Source organism: Gobius niger (genome assembly GCF_951799975.1).
Source record: "Gobius niger genome assembly, chromosome: 10".
NCBI lineage: Eukaryota > Metazoa > Chordata > Actinopteri > Gobiiformes > Gobiidae > Gobius > Gobius niger.
This window is the reverse complement of record NC_136861.1, coordinates 19,933,632-19,953,518: the sequence shown is the minus strand read 5'-3', so window position 1 is coordinate 19,953,518 and position 19,887 is coordinate 19,933,632. Positions and strand designations below refer to the sequence as shown.

General features: G+C 41.2%; 2 protein-coding genes across 2 annotated transcripts; one reads left to right on the top strand and one right to left on the bottom strand.

Annotated features, from left to right (window-relative positions):
* Positions 1 to 213: 213 nt before the first annotated feature.
* Positions 214 to 5,499, bottom strand: LOC306969212 (NACHT, LRR and PYD domains-containing protein 3-like; the record flags this gene model as incomplete). Its single annotated transcript, XM_079564811.1, has 7 exons — positions 214 to 1,005; positions 1,316 to 1,368; positions 1,500 to 1,670; positions 1,995 to 2,162; positions 2,312 to 2,479; positions 2,587 to 4,324; positions 5,418 to 5,499. 7 exons carry the CDS (start codon positions 5,497 to 5,499, stop codon positions 356 to 358), a joined length of 3,030 nt encoding a protein of 1,009 aa, XP_079420937.1. The 3' UTR covers positions 214 to 355.
* A 770-nt stretch (positions 5,500 to 6,269) lies between these two features.
* Positions 6,270 to 19,728, top strand: gmip (GEM interacting protein). The gene is given in 22 exon segments (XM_079564217.1): positions 6,270 to 6,476; positions 7,293 to 7,383; positions 7,978 to 8,056; positions 8,150 to 8,207; positions 9,733 to 9,858; positions 10,934 to 10,998; positions 11,095 to 11,202; positions 11,285 to 11,365; positions 11,482 to 11,643; positions 11,727 to 11,864; positions 12,805 to 12,995; positions 13,074 to 13,165; positions 13,278 to 13,340; positions 13,848 to 13,932; positions 14,007 to 14,021; positions 14,023 to 14,143; positions 14,235 to 14,411; positions 15,200 to 15,337; positions 16,199 to 16,398; positions 16,638 to 16,962; positions 18,207 to 18,309; positions 18,875 to 19,728. Coding segments are annotated over 22 exon segments (2,997 nt in total). The 5' UTR covers positions 6,270 to 6,430; the 3' UTR covers positions 19,408 to 19,728.
* Positions 19,729 to 19,887: the final 159 nt, after the last annotated feature.

Sequence of the window (19,887 nt, the reverse complement as noted above, 5' to 3'; positions counted from 1 at the left end):
ATTTCAGTCGCCAAAAACCGTCCACAGCCACAGCGGAGTTTAAACTTAGCAAAGTCCCAAATTTTATATTACACTAAACCCTACAATGGACTGACAATGCCGGTCTCTCCAAGAAACAGCCACGTACATGCACTTATTTATTGTTTGAGTATTTTTTATGTTTACAAGACAACAAAAGTGAGGTTTACTTTTTAAAGTGTCAAAATAAAGTGAGTGATCTACAAGGGGACAGTGTATAGCACAAAAATACCATCTTATAAAATAACAAGCTCCACCAGTCATTTATATAAAGTCAAACAAGAGCAATGCAATAAAAACAGTCATTAAAACAATAAACAATAAACACACTTGCAATTCACTTGGTGTTAAAAGGAAAATAACGAGAGTGGGTTTTAAGACAAGCCTTAAAACTGTCCACTGCAGGAGCGATTCGAACCAGAGACACTGAGTCCCCGTAATACAAGAGGCCGTAGCCCAGACCAAACCCCGGGAACAGAGGCTCAGTGAACGTGGAGGTAAAGGTATACAGGTGGTACAGTTTACCGGCTTGGACCTCATAGAATGACAGAGATCCAGACTCAGAGTCCAGGTATACCCCCACATGCCCGGAGAACACCCCCACTCCTCTTGGGTCAAAGGAGGACTGGACCGGTGTCACTCTTCTGTTGTGACAAACGGAGAACTGTCCGTTGATATTCCTTAGGCACCAGGACTGATCATTGCACCCAAACTCGCAGTCCTCTCTGCTTCCTGTTCGTACGATTCCTCTGTAACTCATCGCTATAGCAACCCCACACCTCCCGCTCCACTCCGCCTCCCAGTAACAGCGCCCGGTCAGACCAGTGGAGCTCAGGACCTGGGGCCACCCTGTAAATCTGTCTTGATGCTGCGGGTACCCCTGGTCCTCCAGATCCTTGTCAAACACGTAGGTCACTCGCCGGTTGTGCCCGAGCAGACAGAGTTTACAGTGGAGTGTGTTCGGATCAAGAGAGAATTCACAGGAATCTGAGGGACACAAAACGCTAATGAGCTACACGCATACTTAGTTAAGAGGTGACATAATGCACTTTTGCCGGGCATTAAGGCAAACAACTCGTTTTAGCTTTTATTTATATATTACAGTTTCTTATTTTTCCACTACTTTGATACATTTGTCCAATATAAAAGATTATATTGGTATGTATATGAAATTTGGTGCGTTTTGCTCAATACCGAAAGTGCCAATAGAAGAGAACAGCGATACTTGATCTATATTTGAGCTTTTGTGAAATAAACAACTGAAATACATGAACAAAAAACTAATTTGCAGACTTACACTTCCTTAAACTTGATCCCGGTGCCATCCATCGCTGCCCAGCAGGATCCAGCCTGAAAGAAGGAGATTTCTCTAAATTTCTCTAAAAATCCTGCTTTGAAAAATATAATGTTGAAAGACTAGTATTACTTAGCTATGACATCACTCTTCAAAAACAGATTACCCAGGGGCATGAGGTCCTCACCTGAGAGTGTCCAGGGGACACTGAGGGTCATCCCGCAGAGCAGTCAGGTGCTGTACCGAGGGTCCAAGGTGATTGTAGCGCAAGTCTAACTCTCTCAAATGAACCAGGTTCAAGTTTAGAGCTAAAACAAGAGCAGTCCCTCCTTCCACTGAGACCTGACATCCTGACAGCCTAGAGACACACATGACCATAATCCTTCACGAGGCTTAAAACTTCAATCCTAATTTTAAATATTGCAATAATTATAATTTTATTTTAAATATTACAATAACATTATTGCGTCATTTTACTGCACTATTTCAACACAGTATGTTCCTTTAAAGTTACCTTGTGTTTTAGTTTTAGGCTGTGTTAGAAAAAAAATTGTGAATCTCGAACAGACGGACCATCTTATACATGTACTGTACCTTGACTTCATGCGATGATGATAATTTGTCTATATATTGCAGAGCCTTAGCGTCAGGTAGACAGAAGCCCATATGGGAGCAGTCTCACCTAAGGATCTCGAGTATGCAGGGGGTGCTCTTCAGTCCAGAACACATCAGCTTCAAGCCTGAATCTTGGAGGCCGTTGTTACTGAGGTCCAGGTGTCTCAGACCAGAAGAGCAGAGGACCGAGGACAGAGGACCACAGCTGCCCTGGGACAGGCTACAGCAGGACAAACTGAAGAGCGAGCTTTGTTATTTCCTGCTTCATCATCTGACACTTAACAAATCACAATACACATCAATCTGGCAAAACAAACATAAACACTAGTTCTTTTCAAGATGGCGGAAGCTAATTTACTTTTCTCCAGCTGCACTATGACTCACATGAGGGTTTCCAGTCGACATGGGGCGCTCTTCAGACCCGAACACAGTTTTTTCACTCCTGAATCATGGAGATTGTTGTTGCTGAGATCCAAGTGTCTCAGAGTGGAGGAGCAGAGGACTGAAGACAGAGGACCACAGCTCTTTTTGGACAAGTTACAGTGGGACAGACTGGAAGGAGAGGAAAATCATTCATATTGCATAATTACAGGGGTTTATTTAGGTAATGGAAAGGTGACAAAATGGGAACCCATGAGTTATACGATGTTTGAACTCACATGACTCTGTTGTAGGATTTGACGACCACCAGCAGATTCAGGAGAGCGTCTTCAGATGGACAGTAGTTCCTCAGATTAAACTCTTCCACGTCTGAGGTCAGTATGAGGAAGGCCAGAGTCGACCAGTGAGCAGGAGACATGTTTTTAGAGAGACGCTCCTCTCCCATGCTCTTCTGCACCTCCTCCAACAACAGTCTTTGATCATTAATTTCATTCAGACAATAAAACATGCTCTTGCGTCTCTCTAAAGGCAGACATTCGTTGAGTTTTTTGCTTATGTACTTAATGATCTCCTGATTGACCAATGAGCTACTCCCTGTTTGAGTCTGCAGGCCTTGTAATAGACTCTGATTGGCGGGTAGCGACAGACCCAGAACGAAGCAAAGGAAGAGGTCTGTGTTTTGGTCTGGGCTATTTAAGATCTGATCAACAGCAGACCGGAGAAGATGTTTAAGTTTAGGTTTGCGGTTAAATATGATTTTTATGAGACTTGGTTGGCTTCTGGAAAGCAAATTGAATCTATAATTTTGGAAAGTCAAATGGATGTAAAAAGCAGCAAGAAACTCCTGGAAACATTGAATGAAGAAGTAGGCTTTGTCAGGGAACCGGGACAAAGGTGCAGGGACTAGCTCCTCTCTGAAGATCTGTGGGAACATTTCAGACCTAAGATTTGTCAAAATTGCGCGATTCAGATTCGGCGACATTTCGAACTTATAGAAGATCCATTGTCCCTCCTGTAGATGCTCAAAGGCCTGACTTCCGAGACCTGCCACAGACGCCACCGCCCGTCTGGCTCTTTTCCATGGAGGAGCATTCTCAGACAGGTCTTTGTATTTGAGGTTGTCCATCTGAACCAACAGTATGTGAATGCAGATCTGGGTTAGGGTCTGAGGCAGCTGCTCCATACCTCTGGTCTCCATCACTTTGTGCAGGACTGTGGAGATGATCTCACAGACAGCCGGGATATGTGACATGCTGTGTAGGCTGTAGGACGTCCTGATGTGGGAGATGACAGCTGTCGCCTGCTGCACGTCACTGAATCTCTTCCTGAAGTACTGCTCCTTATGTGCGTCCGTGAACCCTTGCATCTCTGTAACCATGGAGATACATTCAGCCGGGATCCGATTGGCTGCTGCAGGTCGCGTGGTTATCCAGAGGCGGGCAGAGGGAAGCAGACTCCCCCTGATGAGGTTTACCAGAAGCACATCCACAGAGGCAGGTTCTGTGGGATCAGTCAAGACTCTGGTTTGGGTGAAGTCCAAAGGAGAATTTCTCTCGTCCAAACCGTCAAAGATGAAGAGTACTCTGAGGTGTTCCAAGTTGAGAATTCCTTCAGATTCGCTGAAGACCTGGTGCAACAGGTCCACCAAGCTGTAAGTCTGTCTGAGCACAATGAGCTCTCTGAAAGGGCAGAGGAACAGCAGCTGAATGTCCTGGTTGGTCCTGCCTTCAGCCCAGTCCAGACTGAACTTCTGAGTCAACACAGTTTTCCCGATGCCACCCACTCCCTTCGTCAACACTGTCCTGATTGGATCTCCTCTCTTGGTTTGGCCCTTGAAGATGTTTTCACATGAGATGGTTGTATTTCTGGGTTCAGGCTCCAGTGAGTCCTCTGTCACGCTCAGCCCGGTGGATTGCACATAAAAAACATTCTCTTGACTTGATGCTTCTGTTCCCTCCTGGAGAAACTTCTTCCTAAGCCTGGATTTGAGGCCATCCTGACAAACTGCAACATTTTCTGTGATCATAAGAGAAGATATAGGGATTACATATAGCCTATTACACTATTTAATACAACAAATTACTTTTCTAAACCATAGCACAGCAAACTGAAGGCACAAGCTTTCTTTTCTCACAAATTCTCTGATGTTAATTTAAAATTCTGTGATATGCCATAATCTCAAATCAACAGGATTTTGTTTGCAACTTTGTAGGTTAGAGCCTGGTGGGCAGGGTCACTTTCTTAGCTTTGCTGCCAAGTCTCTCAATATTTTGCCAAAATGCACAGCCATATTGTCCTGGATACCTCTCATGAGGCTTTAATATTTTAAAGAAACAGAATACCAATTCTAACATTGTGATGATTTGACCCAATCCTTCGAGGGTGAGTAGGGGAAAGCTGCATACCCAAGACAGGTCTACCATGAAGCGAATCCACCGTGATAGTGTGCCCTCTGATGGATAGGACGGATCCAGCCCAATCAGCATTTAGGAAGATTGATGTTGATATGTTGATCTACTTACCGCACATGAGCAGCTAGTAACTGAATGAGTTCAATGTTTTCATTAAAACAAAACAAAAATCTTATGAACAAATTTGGAAAGTGTAACTATATGCTTCTGTTGATTGATAAAGATAACATAACCTCAGCATAGAAATTGCTTGTTATTTTTGTTCCTAAACGACCCTAACCTAACCTAACCCTAATCCTCACCTAATTCTAATCCTAATCCTAATCCTAACAACCATAACCTAACCATAACCCTTTTCCTAATTACCCTAAATTAACTCTAAAATTAATTGTACAACATAAAATAATACCGTCGTGGATCAGCTCCTAGCAGCAGAGGGCGCACTATCACAGTGAATCCGCCTCACCGTCGTGGATCTGACTCGGCTCCGGGCCTGCAGCTTCCTATTAGGGAAGGGTTGGGACACTAAATCTGTGACAGGAGTACATCTTATCCATTTTTTATTGTTTAATAAAGTTAGAATATCGAACAGAGAACTCCGGACGGATGCAATGAAAGACATTTAACACAAATGAGAACAAACGAACACAATGAGAGTCCATATCCATCCATATTTCTGCAGGTTCTGATGGCCTCACCCTCTCCGGGAAGAACAGCTTCGTTCCTGGCACTGTTGTTGTCCGAGGCCGAGTCCTCCCCAGTCCCGTGTGTCAGACTCATCCCCGTTACCTGCGTTAGCTCTGCCTCATATCACGTATTCTTAAGTTGACAGGCATCAAGGGTAAAGTGGAGTCAATAAACTAATGTCGTGGTCCATAACAGTAATTCATCTGCTCGAAACTCAGTAGTTACGAGCTTTACAGTTGCTGTGGCAGAGCAGGGAAAGGAGGAAGAGACGGAGCCAAAAGTGGGCGTGTCCATGTGCTGTGGCCACTTTCTCTTCTTTCTGTTGTTTTTTGGCACTAGTACAAATAAACTAACAAATCTCAAGATAGAGTGACGTGTTTACATTATAAAATAGGTTCTCTCTTTGGATTAATGGCAAAGTCAAACACTTCTGTTTTTGTTACTATATACTTTCTATTTTGCTAGACTACTTCTGTCATGGTAACACAAGTAGGCATATATTTTGTTTAACGCATAGGCCTACTGTCATTTTTGTTGTATAATACACCACAATAAATTAGTTTCTTCTGATATTGAAGGTGTAGCTCTCGCTGCTGTACAACTTCACAACAGAAGATGTCACTGGAGAACTGCTTTTGCCAGAAGCTATTAACAAATAACACTTTTTGTGATAGTTAGGCAATATATCAGTACTCAAGCATGTCAATGATTCTGTAAAACGGAGTCAACCTAAATACTTATACTTTTGAAAAGACTATCTAACAGGCCACATTACACATTTTCAGAATGAGTATAGGTGGGGCCACCACAGTTCACTTGAAGATGCACTTCCTCTTCTGTTGCTGCAAAGCATTGGCCAACCACCAGAAAGCTGTAGGCCACAGGGAAACAACAGCAGCCCCCTCACATCTGCAATGTAGGACCATGCAGATGGCAGTCACCTCATCTGATGATTCATGAAGACTGAACCAAAGGAAAATGGAGTGTCTGTAGAGTTGGTTGAGCCTCTGTTCACTTTGTCGGAATGGAAGAAGATCAAGGGCCAAGCAGTGATGTCTCACAAACAACAGGTAGGCTGCATTAACTTTAATGTGTGATCTTTCATGCCTATACCTTCAGCACACATTAGTCTTTTACATTCAATACCTTTGATTTTTACTTAATCAAAGTTGGACGTTTTTATGCATTTGTGAATGTTCGTGTTTGTGAACTCTTCTTTTATAAAGCTGTGTTGCAATAGCCTGTACATCCCAGATTTCATCAGCGTAGTTCAATAACAACATATATAATTCCATACATATTGCAAATCATTTACTGTACTGCTATTTTTGTGTAATTTAGTCCTTGTGAAAATATGGCAGGGCAAGTGCTTTGTGCTCTTTATGGGATGTGACACAAACTGTGAACAGGATGTGGTTTACCAAATAGAGAGAAGCAGAGAGAGGAGTGAGATTGCCTTTTAGCTTTTGTCGCTTGCATTTCAACCAGAAGCACAGTAACAGGATCCACTGAAACACCACATAATCCAATGGTTGCTAATTACTTTTTTATTGATACAGTATGACATTATATTACTGAGTTACCACACAGCATTGATGTTTTGGGCAGAGTTATAGGTCTGGACAGTTAATAGTTGGATGTTAAGTGAATATGTTGATGATGTTACATATAACGGCCTTTTACCACTAAAAATGGTCCTGCAAGCCAACAACTGTGCTAAATAATGTAATTTTATGATATTAAATGTTAGCCCCATGACAAATTGACCCCTCGTTAAGCCCATTGACATTACCTCTCGCCAACCACTGCCCCAATGTACTGTAGGAACGTGATTAAGATGGAAACGTGTGCAATATTCTTTTAATGTTTTGCTTTTGTATTTTCAGAGGTGAAGAAAGTGTTCCGTAAATCTGACACCAAGAGATACAGTGAGATTCTCCGTGACTTTGATAACTTTGAATTATCACTGTTCAGCACGTAAGTATAAGTAACTATATCCTACTTTTGTTGATGCATTATTCACCTACTGCGCAGTTACATCAATAGTGACATTGTAGAGGAGGAAAGTCCCTATTAGTCGTCCATTTAAAAAAAAATAAAAAAAATAGGCCTACTCATTTTAGACCTTTACACAAATGAGTAAAAGTGAGTGTTATGGTCACACTAGTCATTTTTTATGTGTGGTACTAGGCCGTAAAAATATTAGTATTGATAGACAGTAAAGTTGTTTTTATAGTAGAATGTAATTAAACTTTACACATAAGATCACAATGTACTGTAGACTTATCACTCTAAGCTACATTTTAAACCTTCTGCAGTGTTTATATTATGTTGCACTGTTATTATGATGTGTGTGTTTTAACTCTGAAATATTGAATTGTTGTGTAAAGGCCCAACCACAGACATTGATAATTAGCTTCGGCCAAAATGTTGCTGTATAATGTGATCTTATGAAACTATTCAAATAAACTTAGATAATAAAAGACAAAACCTTTTTTTTACAGAAGTAGCACTTTCCTCTCTTTGCATTTATGCCGCTGTACAGTAATACTGTGTTCTGTCTGCGATCAGTGCAGGGGAGTATCTTCTGGCTGATATTGATTCACCAAGTGTCGAAAGTGCTGAGCCAACAGAGTCTAATGTGGAGCCTGTAAGAAATGAATTTGTTTTTATTATAGAGGGAATGAGACATTGTGTTGTTTTGATTATTCATTTTGTGAATGAGTTTCCTGTTTTCTCTTAGCCAAATGAAGATCCACAAAATGACGATGATGAGCCAGAAGCAGACCAGAATACCACAGGTAAGCATCAATATGCTAAGTGATTTTTATTATTATTTATCACTATCAGTACTATTTGACATCCTATCCTACCTAGCATAAATTCTTCTCCATGATGGCGTCTTGGAATAATTTGCAATTTACTCTCTTCCTTTTGAGACGTTTTAGAATAATTACTGTCATTTGTAATTGCCCCGCCATAACCAGATTAGGCTAAGAGCCAAGGATTTAAAGAGGTGACAGCTGCTCTGCGTTTTTTACCTCAGGCATGAGTCAAGAAGAAAAAATAAATTGAAAGAATCTGTACAGCAAAATGTGTTGCATTTTACCACTGGACTATGCAGGTCTGAGAGAGAGAGGATTCATAATTAGGGACAATGATCAGTGGGAATTTCAAAACAAATCAGAATAATCCCTCATTATTTTGATTAAACTACATTTCAGTCTTCTGTGAGTTGACAATAGAGTCGTGCCTTCAAATCCACACATCGTCTCATGCCTTCTGTGAGCTTGGGTATATCAGTCTTAAACCCAGCTCACCTCACGCAGTCACACAGCAGGGGGTAAACCTTTACTCGCTGCTAAAGCCTGCCTGTCTCAATCTGGTCTGGTCTGATAATCCCCGATGGCAGTGCATGAACCCATGGCTGCGAGGCGACACTGACTCTCGTGATACAGGGAATTCTGAAACTTTAGACATCCGAAAAGACCAAAGGAGGTCACTCTGGAATCTAATCTGCACTGATGGACTTTGAGGATTATTATACTTTCAGTCATCTATTCATTTGGAAGTGGATGAACTTGCTTTTTTGTGTGTGTGGAAACTGTTTTGGTAAAGGAGGAGAAAATGTGCATGTCTGGATGACTTAAACAGGGAAGTTGTTACATCCTCTTTGCCTGCCTGCTTGATCAGCTAAACTATACTTGGACATAGACAGTGTACTGATTGTTAGCAGAAGTACAGAACAACTAGAGATAAGAAAATGATAGATTGGGAGTACTACTTGCAGTGTTGAACTATTAATATATGTACAACATGAAGCTTGAACTAGCCTGTCACATAAAAGAAAATCCCCTGTGAAGATCATATCGGCTCACAGTTTGACTCTTTGTTACTGAAAACAAGAGAACAGGTGAAAAAGGGAGGGGCCCATGGAGGAAGAGGAACACGGGAAGTTAACAAGCTTTCGGCTCGTAATATAGATCACAACTATCAACCAGGTTTTGACAGAATATAAGAAGACAAGGATAGAATTTCACATTTGTTTGCAAGAAGATATGCAACTGGCACATTGGGGGATTTACTGGATTTGAACTGTGGACCAGCCATGACTTGCCATTTGAAGGATCTGTTTCCTGTTTTAGGTTTGTGGACACATTTCTCTTGACGTTTTTCCTCATTATTGACTATATACTACAAAATTGTGTGTGTCTGTAGCTTGCTTGATTCGTGACACTGGTCAATAATTTAATTGGCTACACCCCCCCCTGGGTTCCCCAAAGCTCAGAGCCTACAGTGATGCTGATATTATATTCTCTCTCTCAGCCCAGGAGGCAGACCTGGTGCTGTGTCGCTGCGAGGATGGAGTGGAGACCGCCCTGCAATATGCCAAAATGTGGTGCCGCTATGCCAAGGACCTCCTCAACTGGATGGAGAAGAGGATCAGCCTGGGTGAGTGAAGTGCCTTTGACAGGGGTTTTGTGTGTATTGCTGTTAGGTGTGGGCCATATCCCAATATATTTTTTTTTATATTGTTGACTGTAGAACACGCGACAGGTGCTTAAAAAGTAAAATGAAATGAAGGATGTAAACTGCTTGAGTAGATCATATTTGTGAGGAAATTAGTATGCTGTTAAAAAAGGAATAAAATATAATTTTGAAGTAATTTGTCCGTTGTCAATTATATCGTCAAATATATTGTTGGCGTGATATTTCTTTTTTATATCATGATATAGATTATAGGCCATATCGCCCTGCGCTAATTGCTGCGTAACCTCTCTATTACCAAGCGTACTTGAAAGGTTTTCATAAAGTAGTCATGCTTTATGAAGTAGTCATTTCACCTCTCATCTAGGAAACTTTCTCAATTCCTAAATTGCACTCATCAGAAAACTGGGATAATAAGACCCTCCTGAGGGGAGGAGTTTGGCATGCATTAGCGCTTCCTTTGTTGATTACAATGAAGACGTTTTCCCCTATTGTCCTGTGCCAGTGTCTCAAAGTATTTAGATTGCCTGTAGTAGTTGGAAACCTAATTTGTGAGAAGAGTAGTCAGATTTGCAGACCAGGACCTCCATTACACCAAAGTATTTAAGCATGTCATCTTTAAAGTGGAGCACAGTAGTTCTCATTTGCAGTGTATATGCTGATTACATTATTTCTGTCTTTATTTGTTTGCTTTACTCCTGGCTAAGACTGGCTTTTTATGCCCTGTGCTTCGACCAAGATGCCAAACATAGAAGCTACTTGGGCTGCACAGCATTAACAATATATTAACCATTTTGTGTGCTTGAAATACTATAGTTCCACTTTGCTAGTTTGAGGTAAATTTGCAATGAGAGATCTTCACAGTGGTTGAACATTTGCATATGGTTTGAAAATAGAAATTGGTGTTATTGTGACATCACCGTCACCTCTAGATTGATTTGCATAATTCTAACATTTCAGGTAAGTTCAGTTGGAACATGAAAGGTTAGAAATTATTGGCACATTTATCAATGTGGTTATTTTATTTGTTCATTTTCAGAACAAGAATTTGCAAAGAATGTTATAAAGGCAGCTGAAGGAGCAAGAGCCACAGCAGCACAGCAGGTACAGGTACAAAAAGATTCATAATGTGAAAGATTCAAGTCATAATGTGTGTCAAAAGGCCTTTATTTGATATTAATATATAATTGCTGGCTGAAGGAGATGATGCCCCTACAATACATCTTCACAATGGCCTTTGACCAGGACATCAAAAATAGTCTCACGGCAAGGAAGATGTCCGACTTGATACAACACCGCTGTTACCAGGCACGCTTAGTCTCAACAAAAACGCTACAAAAATGCCAGCCTTCACAGATTAAAGTTGGTAATTTTTGTTTCTGTCCGACAGGCTTTGTCCTCAAAAAGAAATGAGATTGACAAGTGGCGTCGGGAGTTCAAGGAGCAGTGGGCGAGAGAGCAACGCAAGATGGTAAATATCAAATTCAAATGCAATAATTTGGCCTGACGCAGCTAAACATAGAAGTAAACAAATAAAACAATTATCACTGTCCACATTTTTTTCATATATAACTTTGTCGTTATCAGAATGACGCATTGACGGCTCTTAAAAAGGCCAGGCAGCAGTACTACCAGCGCTGCGATGACCTGGAAAAGGCCAAAGCTGTCAGTGCTAAAGCCACAGACGACTCCACTGGCCTTAAAACACTGGACAAGAGGAGGAAATCCAAGGATGAAGCGCAGACTAAGGTAATGCGCGCCTCTTTTAAAGAAAGGTTTTACTTCTCAATATTGTGCAGTGCAATTGTCATTTAAAGGCTCTGTTTCGTAAGGTCGGAGAGGCAGAGATTTTTTACCGTCAGTGTGTGCATGACGCCAGGATCCAGCAGGAGGAGCTGGTGAAGGTCAAAGAGAGGATCATTTCACACATAAGGAAACTCATCTGTCAGGGCGACACTGTGCTAAAGGAGGTAAATTCATAAAGCTACATCATACAGTGGGTTTAGAACATTTTCAGACCATTATACAACATTGCAGTCAGATACTACAACCATATTAGTTTCTCTTGTAGACGTGCGTTTCCAATTACATCACGCATATTTCCATTTTGAATACCGAAGTAGTATTATGCAGTACTACAACATGTAACAATATCTCTACTGATGAAAATGAAAGACAACTGATTGACAGCAGGATTTACTAAAGAACTGCTTCACTCCTCAGACTAAATTAACACATCAAAGAGGAAACAGAAAACCTTTCTCTGTGATTTTTAGTTTGTCAACAGTCTCAGTCTGAGTCATTGTTTAAGCTGCTCAAGACGTTAGCATGCTACCAGTTAGCAACTGGCAATCAACTGGCTTCAACACGATAAACAAATGTGTGGCTCACACCTATGGACACTGAGGAAATACTACAGTCACAGCTCAGCTCTGACCTCTTTCACATGTTGTATCCAAGGCTAGATGTTTGGAGTGTGGTTCAGGGCTTTCTCTTGGAGAGTTCAGAGCTGAGCTGTTGAAGCTTAATGCTAACCGGTAGCATGCGTCTTGAGCAGCTTAAATACTGACTAACTTGTTTCTTCACATAAACATGCATCTCTGGGGCTTTTTACTGTTATCTTCTTGAGCAATGATTACGAGTAAATTAAAATGCCACTGTCAGTCAGTTGTCTTTCATTGATATCCTAAGTCGAGACTGTTACATGGTGTAGTACTGCATAATTCTACTTCGGTATACAAAACGGCCGTCATAACAACGAAGGATCACATGATGGAAAGTAATGTATTGGTAAAAATTGTACCCTACAAAAAGCCAGAGTGTAGATTACATTACATTATATTGAGCCTTTAGCCTTTATATTTAGATTTGAGATTGATTTGTGGAAAATGCTTATGCCCCATCCCGCAGGCCACAGTGAACATGTTTTACTACCAGCGCCAGCAGACAGAGCCGGTCCCACTGGGCTATCACAACCTGGAGTTAACATCTCGGTCCCTGGAGCCTGGAGAGCCCTACCTTCTGTATATTCTCAGCAAACCGCGGCAAGAGCAGCCAACTCATAACTTCACCTTTCAGGAATACGTCTCTCTGGGAAAAGGGTATACCTACCGTGAACCTTGCAATGCTCTATCAAACCCATATGAATACGCTTTGTAACGTTTGTATTTTGTAAAAAGGAACAAACGGAAACCCAGCAATCCCCTCTCGACCGTGGTGGACCCCTACCCTTCCACAGATGATAGTCCGTCCAGGCGTTTTAGTGATGGAAGTAAGCTGTTCAGCAGTGCATGAAAGCAATTTACAGAGAAACATTAAATTACACTGAAGTTGGTTCGTATGACAATGTAACTTACTTTCTGAATTGTTTTGCTGTGCCATAGGGAGATCGGGTTATAGTGATTGTGACAGTTTTGGAGGGAGTTTGGAGTCCCTGTCCAGCCCTGGTAAACCTCTCTCTAAATAATTACTGCTTAGCTAATACATGAATTTTACGGGATACAATTAAAGCCATGCGTAACATTTCACCCAGCTCACAGGTGGGAGAAAAAAGTATGTGAACCCTTGGGAATTTCTTACATTTCTGCCTAAATTGGTCATAAAATCTGGTCTGGTCTTTATTAAAATCACAAGAATGATAAACAGTGTCTGCTTGAACTAATACCACCCAAACAATAACATGCTGTCATGTTTCTATTGGCCATAACATGTAAACATTCACAGGAGAAATTCCAAAGGGTTCACATACTTTTTCCTTCTTGTCTCCATGGCGATGTTGCTGCATTGCTTTGCATACATGAGCGTCAACACTTTAGCTGCTCTTCCAGATGCTATTGTTTGTTTTTTGTTATAAGTTTACGACAGTTTAGATGCTCTCGCGACGTAGCAACACCTGGAATGTTCCGCAGTGTCGTAAAATGCTATACAACATTTAATTAACATTTTTGTTTCAGCTCACAATAACCGTCGGCTGCCCAAAACGGCGTCTACTTTAACAGTTTCGTCAGACGATCTGGACCTGCCGTCCGAACCAGGTTTGTATTTGCACTCCTAGGCATTTTAATCGGCATCCCTCAAATACTTTTGTGTCTCATCCTAATTATTTTCAAAAGAGTGCCCCAACGACCACAAACCACGGCCACTTTCCCGAGCTGCACTGACCCACCGACTCCGAAAGATGAAAAGCAAAATGAACAAGTGCAAACAGTGTGATAACTACATTGTCGTGAATGGAGTTGAATGTGAAGAGGTACATGTGTTATAAGCAGTGTTCGATACTGACAAATGTTTTACTGCATAGTGTCTGTTTTAACTCACAAATTTCATATTGTATTCTTTAGTGCGGTTTGGCCTTGCATAGAAAGTGCATGGAGGTGTGCCAGCTGGAGTGTGAGCATGCAAAGGGCTCGATTTTTGGAGTAGACCTGTCGCTACTGCCCCGGGACAAGCCAGACGAGATCCCCTTCGTGGTGCTGCGCTGCACCCATGAAATTGAGAGCCGTGCCCTCACAGTCCAGGTAAAAAGCAAGATCAAATTGTATCCCAGAATGAACAGACAAAAAGAGTGGTAGAAAACAATAAGATCACTAAGGTCCTTCGTCAGAACATCAGTCTTAAATTTTCTAGAATATGGATAGTTGATATCTTTTTTTTTTTCTAGTTCAAGCTTATTTCAACTAGGGCTGTCAAAATCGCATTAATAAAAAACATAGCTGGTCGCGATGAATTAAATTAATCACGATTAATCGCATCATATGTTTTGACCCAACACGCTTCTGTATCTGAGCACACACATGACGTGAAAGATAAAGCACAGCACTTATTGACTACATGTTGAAAGCCAGGAGTCTCCAATCTTTTCACACGATGAGGTACTTTTATGAAACAAAAGCAACAAAGAGCTACTTATGCATCAAAAAGGCAATTTCAACAAAAAATATTTTAATTTTGTACTTATACTCTCCTTTATGAACCTAAAAGTTTGCAGATTCTGTCCAAAATGTTCAGCACCAAAAAAAATGTGTCTTAAATATCAAGCCTTGGGCTGTAGAGATCCTGGTTATAAGCTGTTGGGCTTTTTCCATAATTATGAAACTGTGAATATTTGGTTAATGAAATGTGCAATCAATAATCAAATGCTTGAAGTATTAAAAATAAATATAATTATTAGAGAAAAACTAAACTAATTGCGATTAATCAATTTTCACAAGTGTGATTAATCGTGATTCAAAAAAGTAATCGATTGACAGACCTAATCTTGACTGTTTGCTTTCATTTGAGCCTGTCTCGTGTGTGTGTGATTTAGGGGGTGTACCGTGTGAGCGGATCTAAGCCTCGAATTCAGAGGCTGTGTCAGGCGTTTGAGGAGCAGAAGGAGCTGGTGGATCTCACTGAACCGTCGCCACACGATATCACTTCTATCCTAAAACACTTTTTCAAAGAGGTACTTCAAACTTTATATTTTATCATCTACGTCACGTCCTAACATTGAGGACTATACGAAGTCAGCAGACTGGAGCTTTTGTTGATGATATGGTTGAAGTTGAAGAATTTGGAAATTCCTATTGGATCAGAGTTCATTGCAATAATAATTTAAATAGTCTGTCTCACACCAATAGTTTGTTATGGAGGCTATTTTGGTCTATGACTTATTGCATAGTATCAGTTCACGGTCAACAGAAACTAGCCACAGTTTGAGCACCCCTTGAGTAGGGCTGAACGATATGGACAAAATTTCATATCTCAATATGAACAGAATGCAACTTCATGCCAGATATCTCGATATCGATACGATAACTATAACTATGGGTTAGGTGAAAACCAAGCATTTTTCAGAAAAATGAAAAAAAAACATAATAATAAAGAGTGCAGTTTTAATAATGAAAATCTATATAGTTTATATCTTGCTTTTTCGATATTAATATCTTGAATGTTAATATCTCGATATCAATACGATAACGATATATCTTTCAGCCCTACCCTTGAGTTACACCATTTATTTGTGACAATATGCCTGTTTAGTATTTTTACCCGAGCTAAGCATTCTTCAGCTATTTGAGCAACAATAAGTAAGTTTTGCATTCACTTCCCATGTGCATCACCTGCTCACAAATATTTCTTGGACCACTTTGGCAGAAACAACATCAAGTCAAAAACAAGTTCTCAAAATGCAACTTAACCTTTTCTACTTCCTAATAAGCCAAAAAACGTGACAGTCGGCGTCATGTGTCCTGAGTTATTGTGTTTTGTGCTTTGCCTCCCCTTGAATGTAATTACTCGTCCTCACGTCCTGTGTTTGTCACAGCTTCCAGAGCCTCTACTCACTTTTGATCTGTACAATGACTTCATCGATGCGGGGAAGAGTATTCAGCATCTGAGTGAACGGCAGCAACCTCCGGACACTAACGAGATCATGGACGTTATCAATGGCCTGCAGATCATTTTACGCAAACTTCCTCCTTACTGCTACAGCACTCTGCAGCACTTGATGCACCACCTGCAAAAGTGAGAACCCTCCCCTGCATTTTCACATAATAGTCATTCAAAACGAGCACCCTCAAACTGTAGTGTAGATTCCTGCTCAGTCTGTTAATGGCTGGTTTAGTTCTGGCTTAGTCCTGGTTTAGCCTGGTCCTCTAGATTAGGCTATGTCTTGTAAGGTTATGCTAAGCTTTCCATTTCTTATTCACACAGCACAAACCTCAATGTTTTGTCTCTCTCTCACTTGTCCTCTCTCTCCACAGAGTTTCAGAGTGCACGGAAAACCTAATGATTGCCAGTAATTTGGGCATCATTTTTGGGCCTACACTACTGCGCCCCCCAGTGGACACGGACACCATGCTTGCACTGCAGGAGACCAGCTACCAGGCCTTTCTCATCGAGTTCCTCATCTCACATCACAGCCAGGTTTTCGGGCTTCAAGATCGCTCCTGCACACCCCTTCCTCCGGTCCCCAGCGCTCCACTGCCGCAAACTCCCCCTCGAGCCCCTTGTCCTTTAGAGGAAGAGCAAGAGGAGTTTACTTCAGAGCTGGAGCCCTCTTCAAGAGAGCGGCAACACTCTTTAGAGGTGAGTAATGATCTTCATATGTGGATTGGATTACAATTTTTAATATAACTTGCCTTAACGCTGCTTTCTGCTTCTGCTTTTCTCAATACACAATGGGTTCAGGAAGTTTCTTCATATCTCTATTTTGCTCTGTAGCAGTCTGATATCAAAATAATATACATGTATTTTCTATTGGCTAACACCCAGAACAATTACAGACATAATTTGTTTTGTATCATTGTTGACAAAGGTTTCTCTTGCTGTTATCTGTACTGAGGTGTTTTCGTGTTGTGTACTTCTCATCTCACACCTCTTGGTCAAAACTTAAGTTATGCCGATCCTGGACAACAGTGACATAGTGTACATCAACACTCATCACTGTGATCTATACTCCTTGTTGAAATGGCCCTCCCTCCATATTTGCAGGCATGTACTGTTTACTAACGCTACTAAAAAGAAGAGAGAATTTTTCAGAGAGTAACAATCTTTTAGCAGCAGCAGCATTTTTATGAATATTTTATAGACCTGAGGGGCCAAGATAGTGTTAAGTGTTTTATTTGCCATTGTACAGTTTCATGAAATTACGTTCAGGTGTTAGGTTAGTCCTGAGCGGCTGCACCTGAGCGCGCCGCCATTGTGGGCCAACCAGACCAGCATGTTTTTGGAGGTCGGGGAAACTGGAGTACTGCTTTCAGGGCTCCTCTGAAACCATTTGCCCTCTATTTACTGTAGCCTTCTCCTCTTCAAGGCAAAACATCATTGCACATTGACATAGACAGTTGACAAGCAGATACCAGGTCAATAAAAAGGTAAATGCAGTTGTTGATACTGATAGTCGCTAGACAATAAAGGCCATTGTACAAGTTGAGAGTAGCTTTTCAGAATAAAGATAGAGACAACATGGTTAACCCCTCCCTACGAGATCTACTGTATATGAATAAAGTCTGCTGCTCAAGGATCATTACTGCTGACAAAGCCTTTGGAGGTGAAACATCAACACAATGCTAAAACGACCCAGTACAGTTTATCTACAATGGAAACATCTGCTTGCACAAATATTTGTAGTAGCAGATTTAAGCATTTTGACATAGGAATAAATACAGAGGTAATGAATACTTCCTGAACCCACTGTACTTTATCTCTGTTATATGTTTATTACATATGTATTACATGTGTATGACATCCTAGCACAGACCACTGCAGGGCTATAGCAGGCAAGTAGTTCTTTTAGAAAATTACATAATGAACCCATGTCATTTCAACAGACTCGCAAATTCAAGAGAGAGTCAAGCGAGGGTTATATATCTGACAAATCTTCATCCAATGAGGCAGTGGACCAGCTCAGCCCTGAAGTCAATGACAGAGCAGGTAGGCGGGGCTCTGTACTGTGAAAGTAGATTTGGTCTCAGTGATGTGTATGGGCTGTTTGGTTTAAACAAAATGTAGGCCAGTCTTCTCTTTGCCCCAGAAACGTTTTGCACTTGCCAGCGCTTCCTGCACTTCTTTCTTTTTTCTAACACTCGCTACATTTCACACACCCAGGTTTAGCCGACTTCCTGGCTAGCTTTTGCTGGTAGCCTGGTTTGCTCCATGTTTGGCTTTGGCTTCTCGAGCTACAATGGCTAAGTATGTTGTTTTTAGCAGGTGAGGCCAGTTTCAGATCTTTAGGCCAAGACCTGCTGTGCCTGGTCACAAACAAGTTGTTAACCTCTCTCTGGCCTACTGAAAGTAACTGTACTTCTTGGAGTAGTTTTTATCATACGCTACGTTTTATTTCTACTATAGTAATATTATATTAAAGTCTTTCTACTCCTTTTCTACTACTTTACTTTAACAGCTGCAACACATAGATTCGGGGCATGGGAAATAAATAGGAAAAAAACACATGGTACTATAGCTACAGCTTTAATTGTAATATTATTTTCTTGCCCAGTCTTGGCTTTGAAGGAGGGAGCCAACGTCACAGAAGAAGACCCGGCACAGCCAATATTTTCAAGCCAACCGCACTATCGTTTCACCAGGCAACCTGTCAAGTACCATCGGCATCACAACACTGCACCCAGACGCTCCAACCCTGTCCCGAAACAAGAACTGGCTACTTCCAGGAGCTGTCCAGGCAGCGCGGACAGCAGCCGCAGCTCATCCCCAGATCCATGGACTCAAAGACCTCCCAAAACAGAAAAGTCTAGTCACTCACGGCGGAGTGTCATAGGAGCAGAGAGTAAACTGGATGCCCTGGTAAGCCCTCGAGAAGTGGTAGAGTGCATGCTTGCTTTGGACTCAGGACCCAAACCTGCCCCCAGCAGGAACTTAAAGCTGCCCATGGATAGAAGGCATGACATGGGTCACTCACCAAAATCTCATCCCTCTGTGGAGCACATTGTGACCTCACCTGCTCAAAAAATCCTCTCAGGACTCAAGCTAAGGCGCAGTCACTCGAGCAAAGATGAGCAACTCTTTGTATGAATAATCATACTTGTAAACAAACTGCACTAGCTCATTCTTTGTGTTTAAATGGGTAAACATGGACCTTTCCCCAGTGGTAAACATTTAGTGTACTTTCTCTTCAATGGAACACAGTTGAAAAGTTCAGGCTGAATGCTTTCTAGAAGTCACACCTTTATAGCTACTAATCCTCTTATTGAATTAGATCTGGGGTTGATCCAACTGTATCATAGCCAACGCAGTGTACAGTCAGTTTCAGTATACATTTCAGCAAATATGTTTGAATAGTGATGGCCATAGAGATAGCAAGTTACATTTTTCATAGTCAAACCTTCTCAAAACCGCTGCAATTGATTGTTCATACTGTTGCATTCTGTAAATAAACATCGTGATGTTTCATAAAGACCATGTCTGCAACTAAGGATTTTTGTTTCTGCACTAAAAGTGCATACAAATTTAACCTATTGAATATTACGTTGTTTTGTTGTTCTTTTTTTGGTA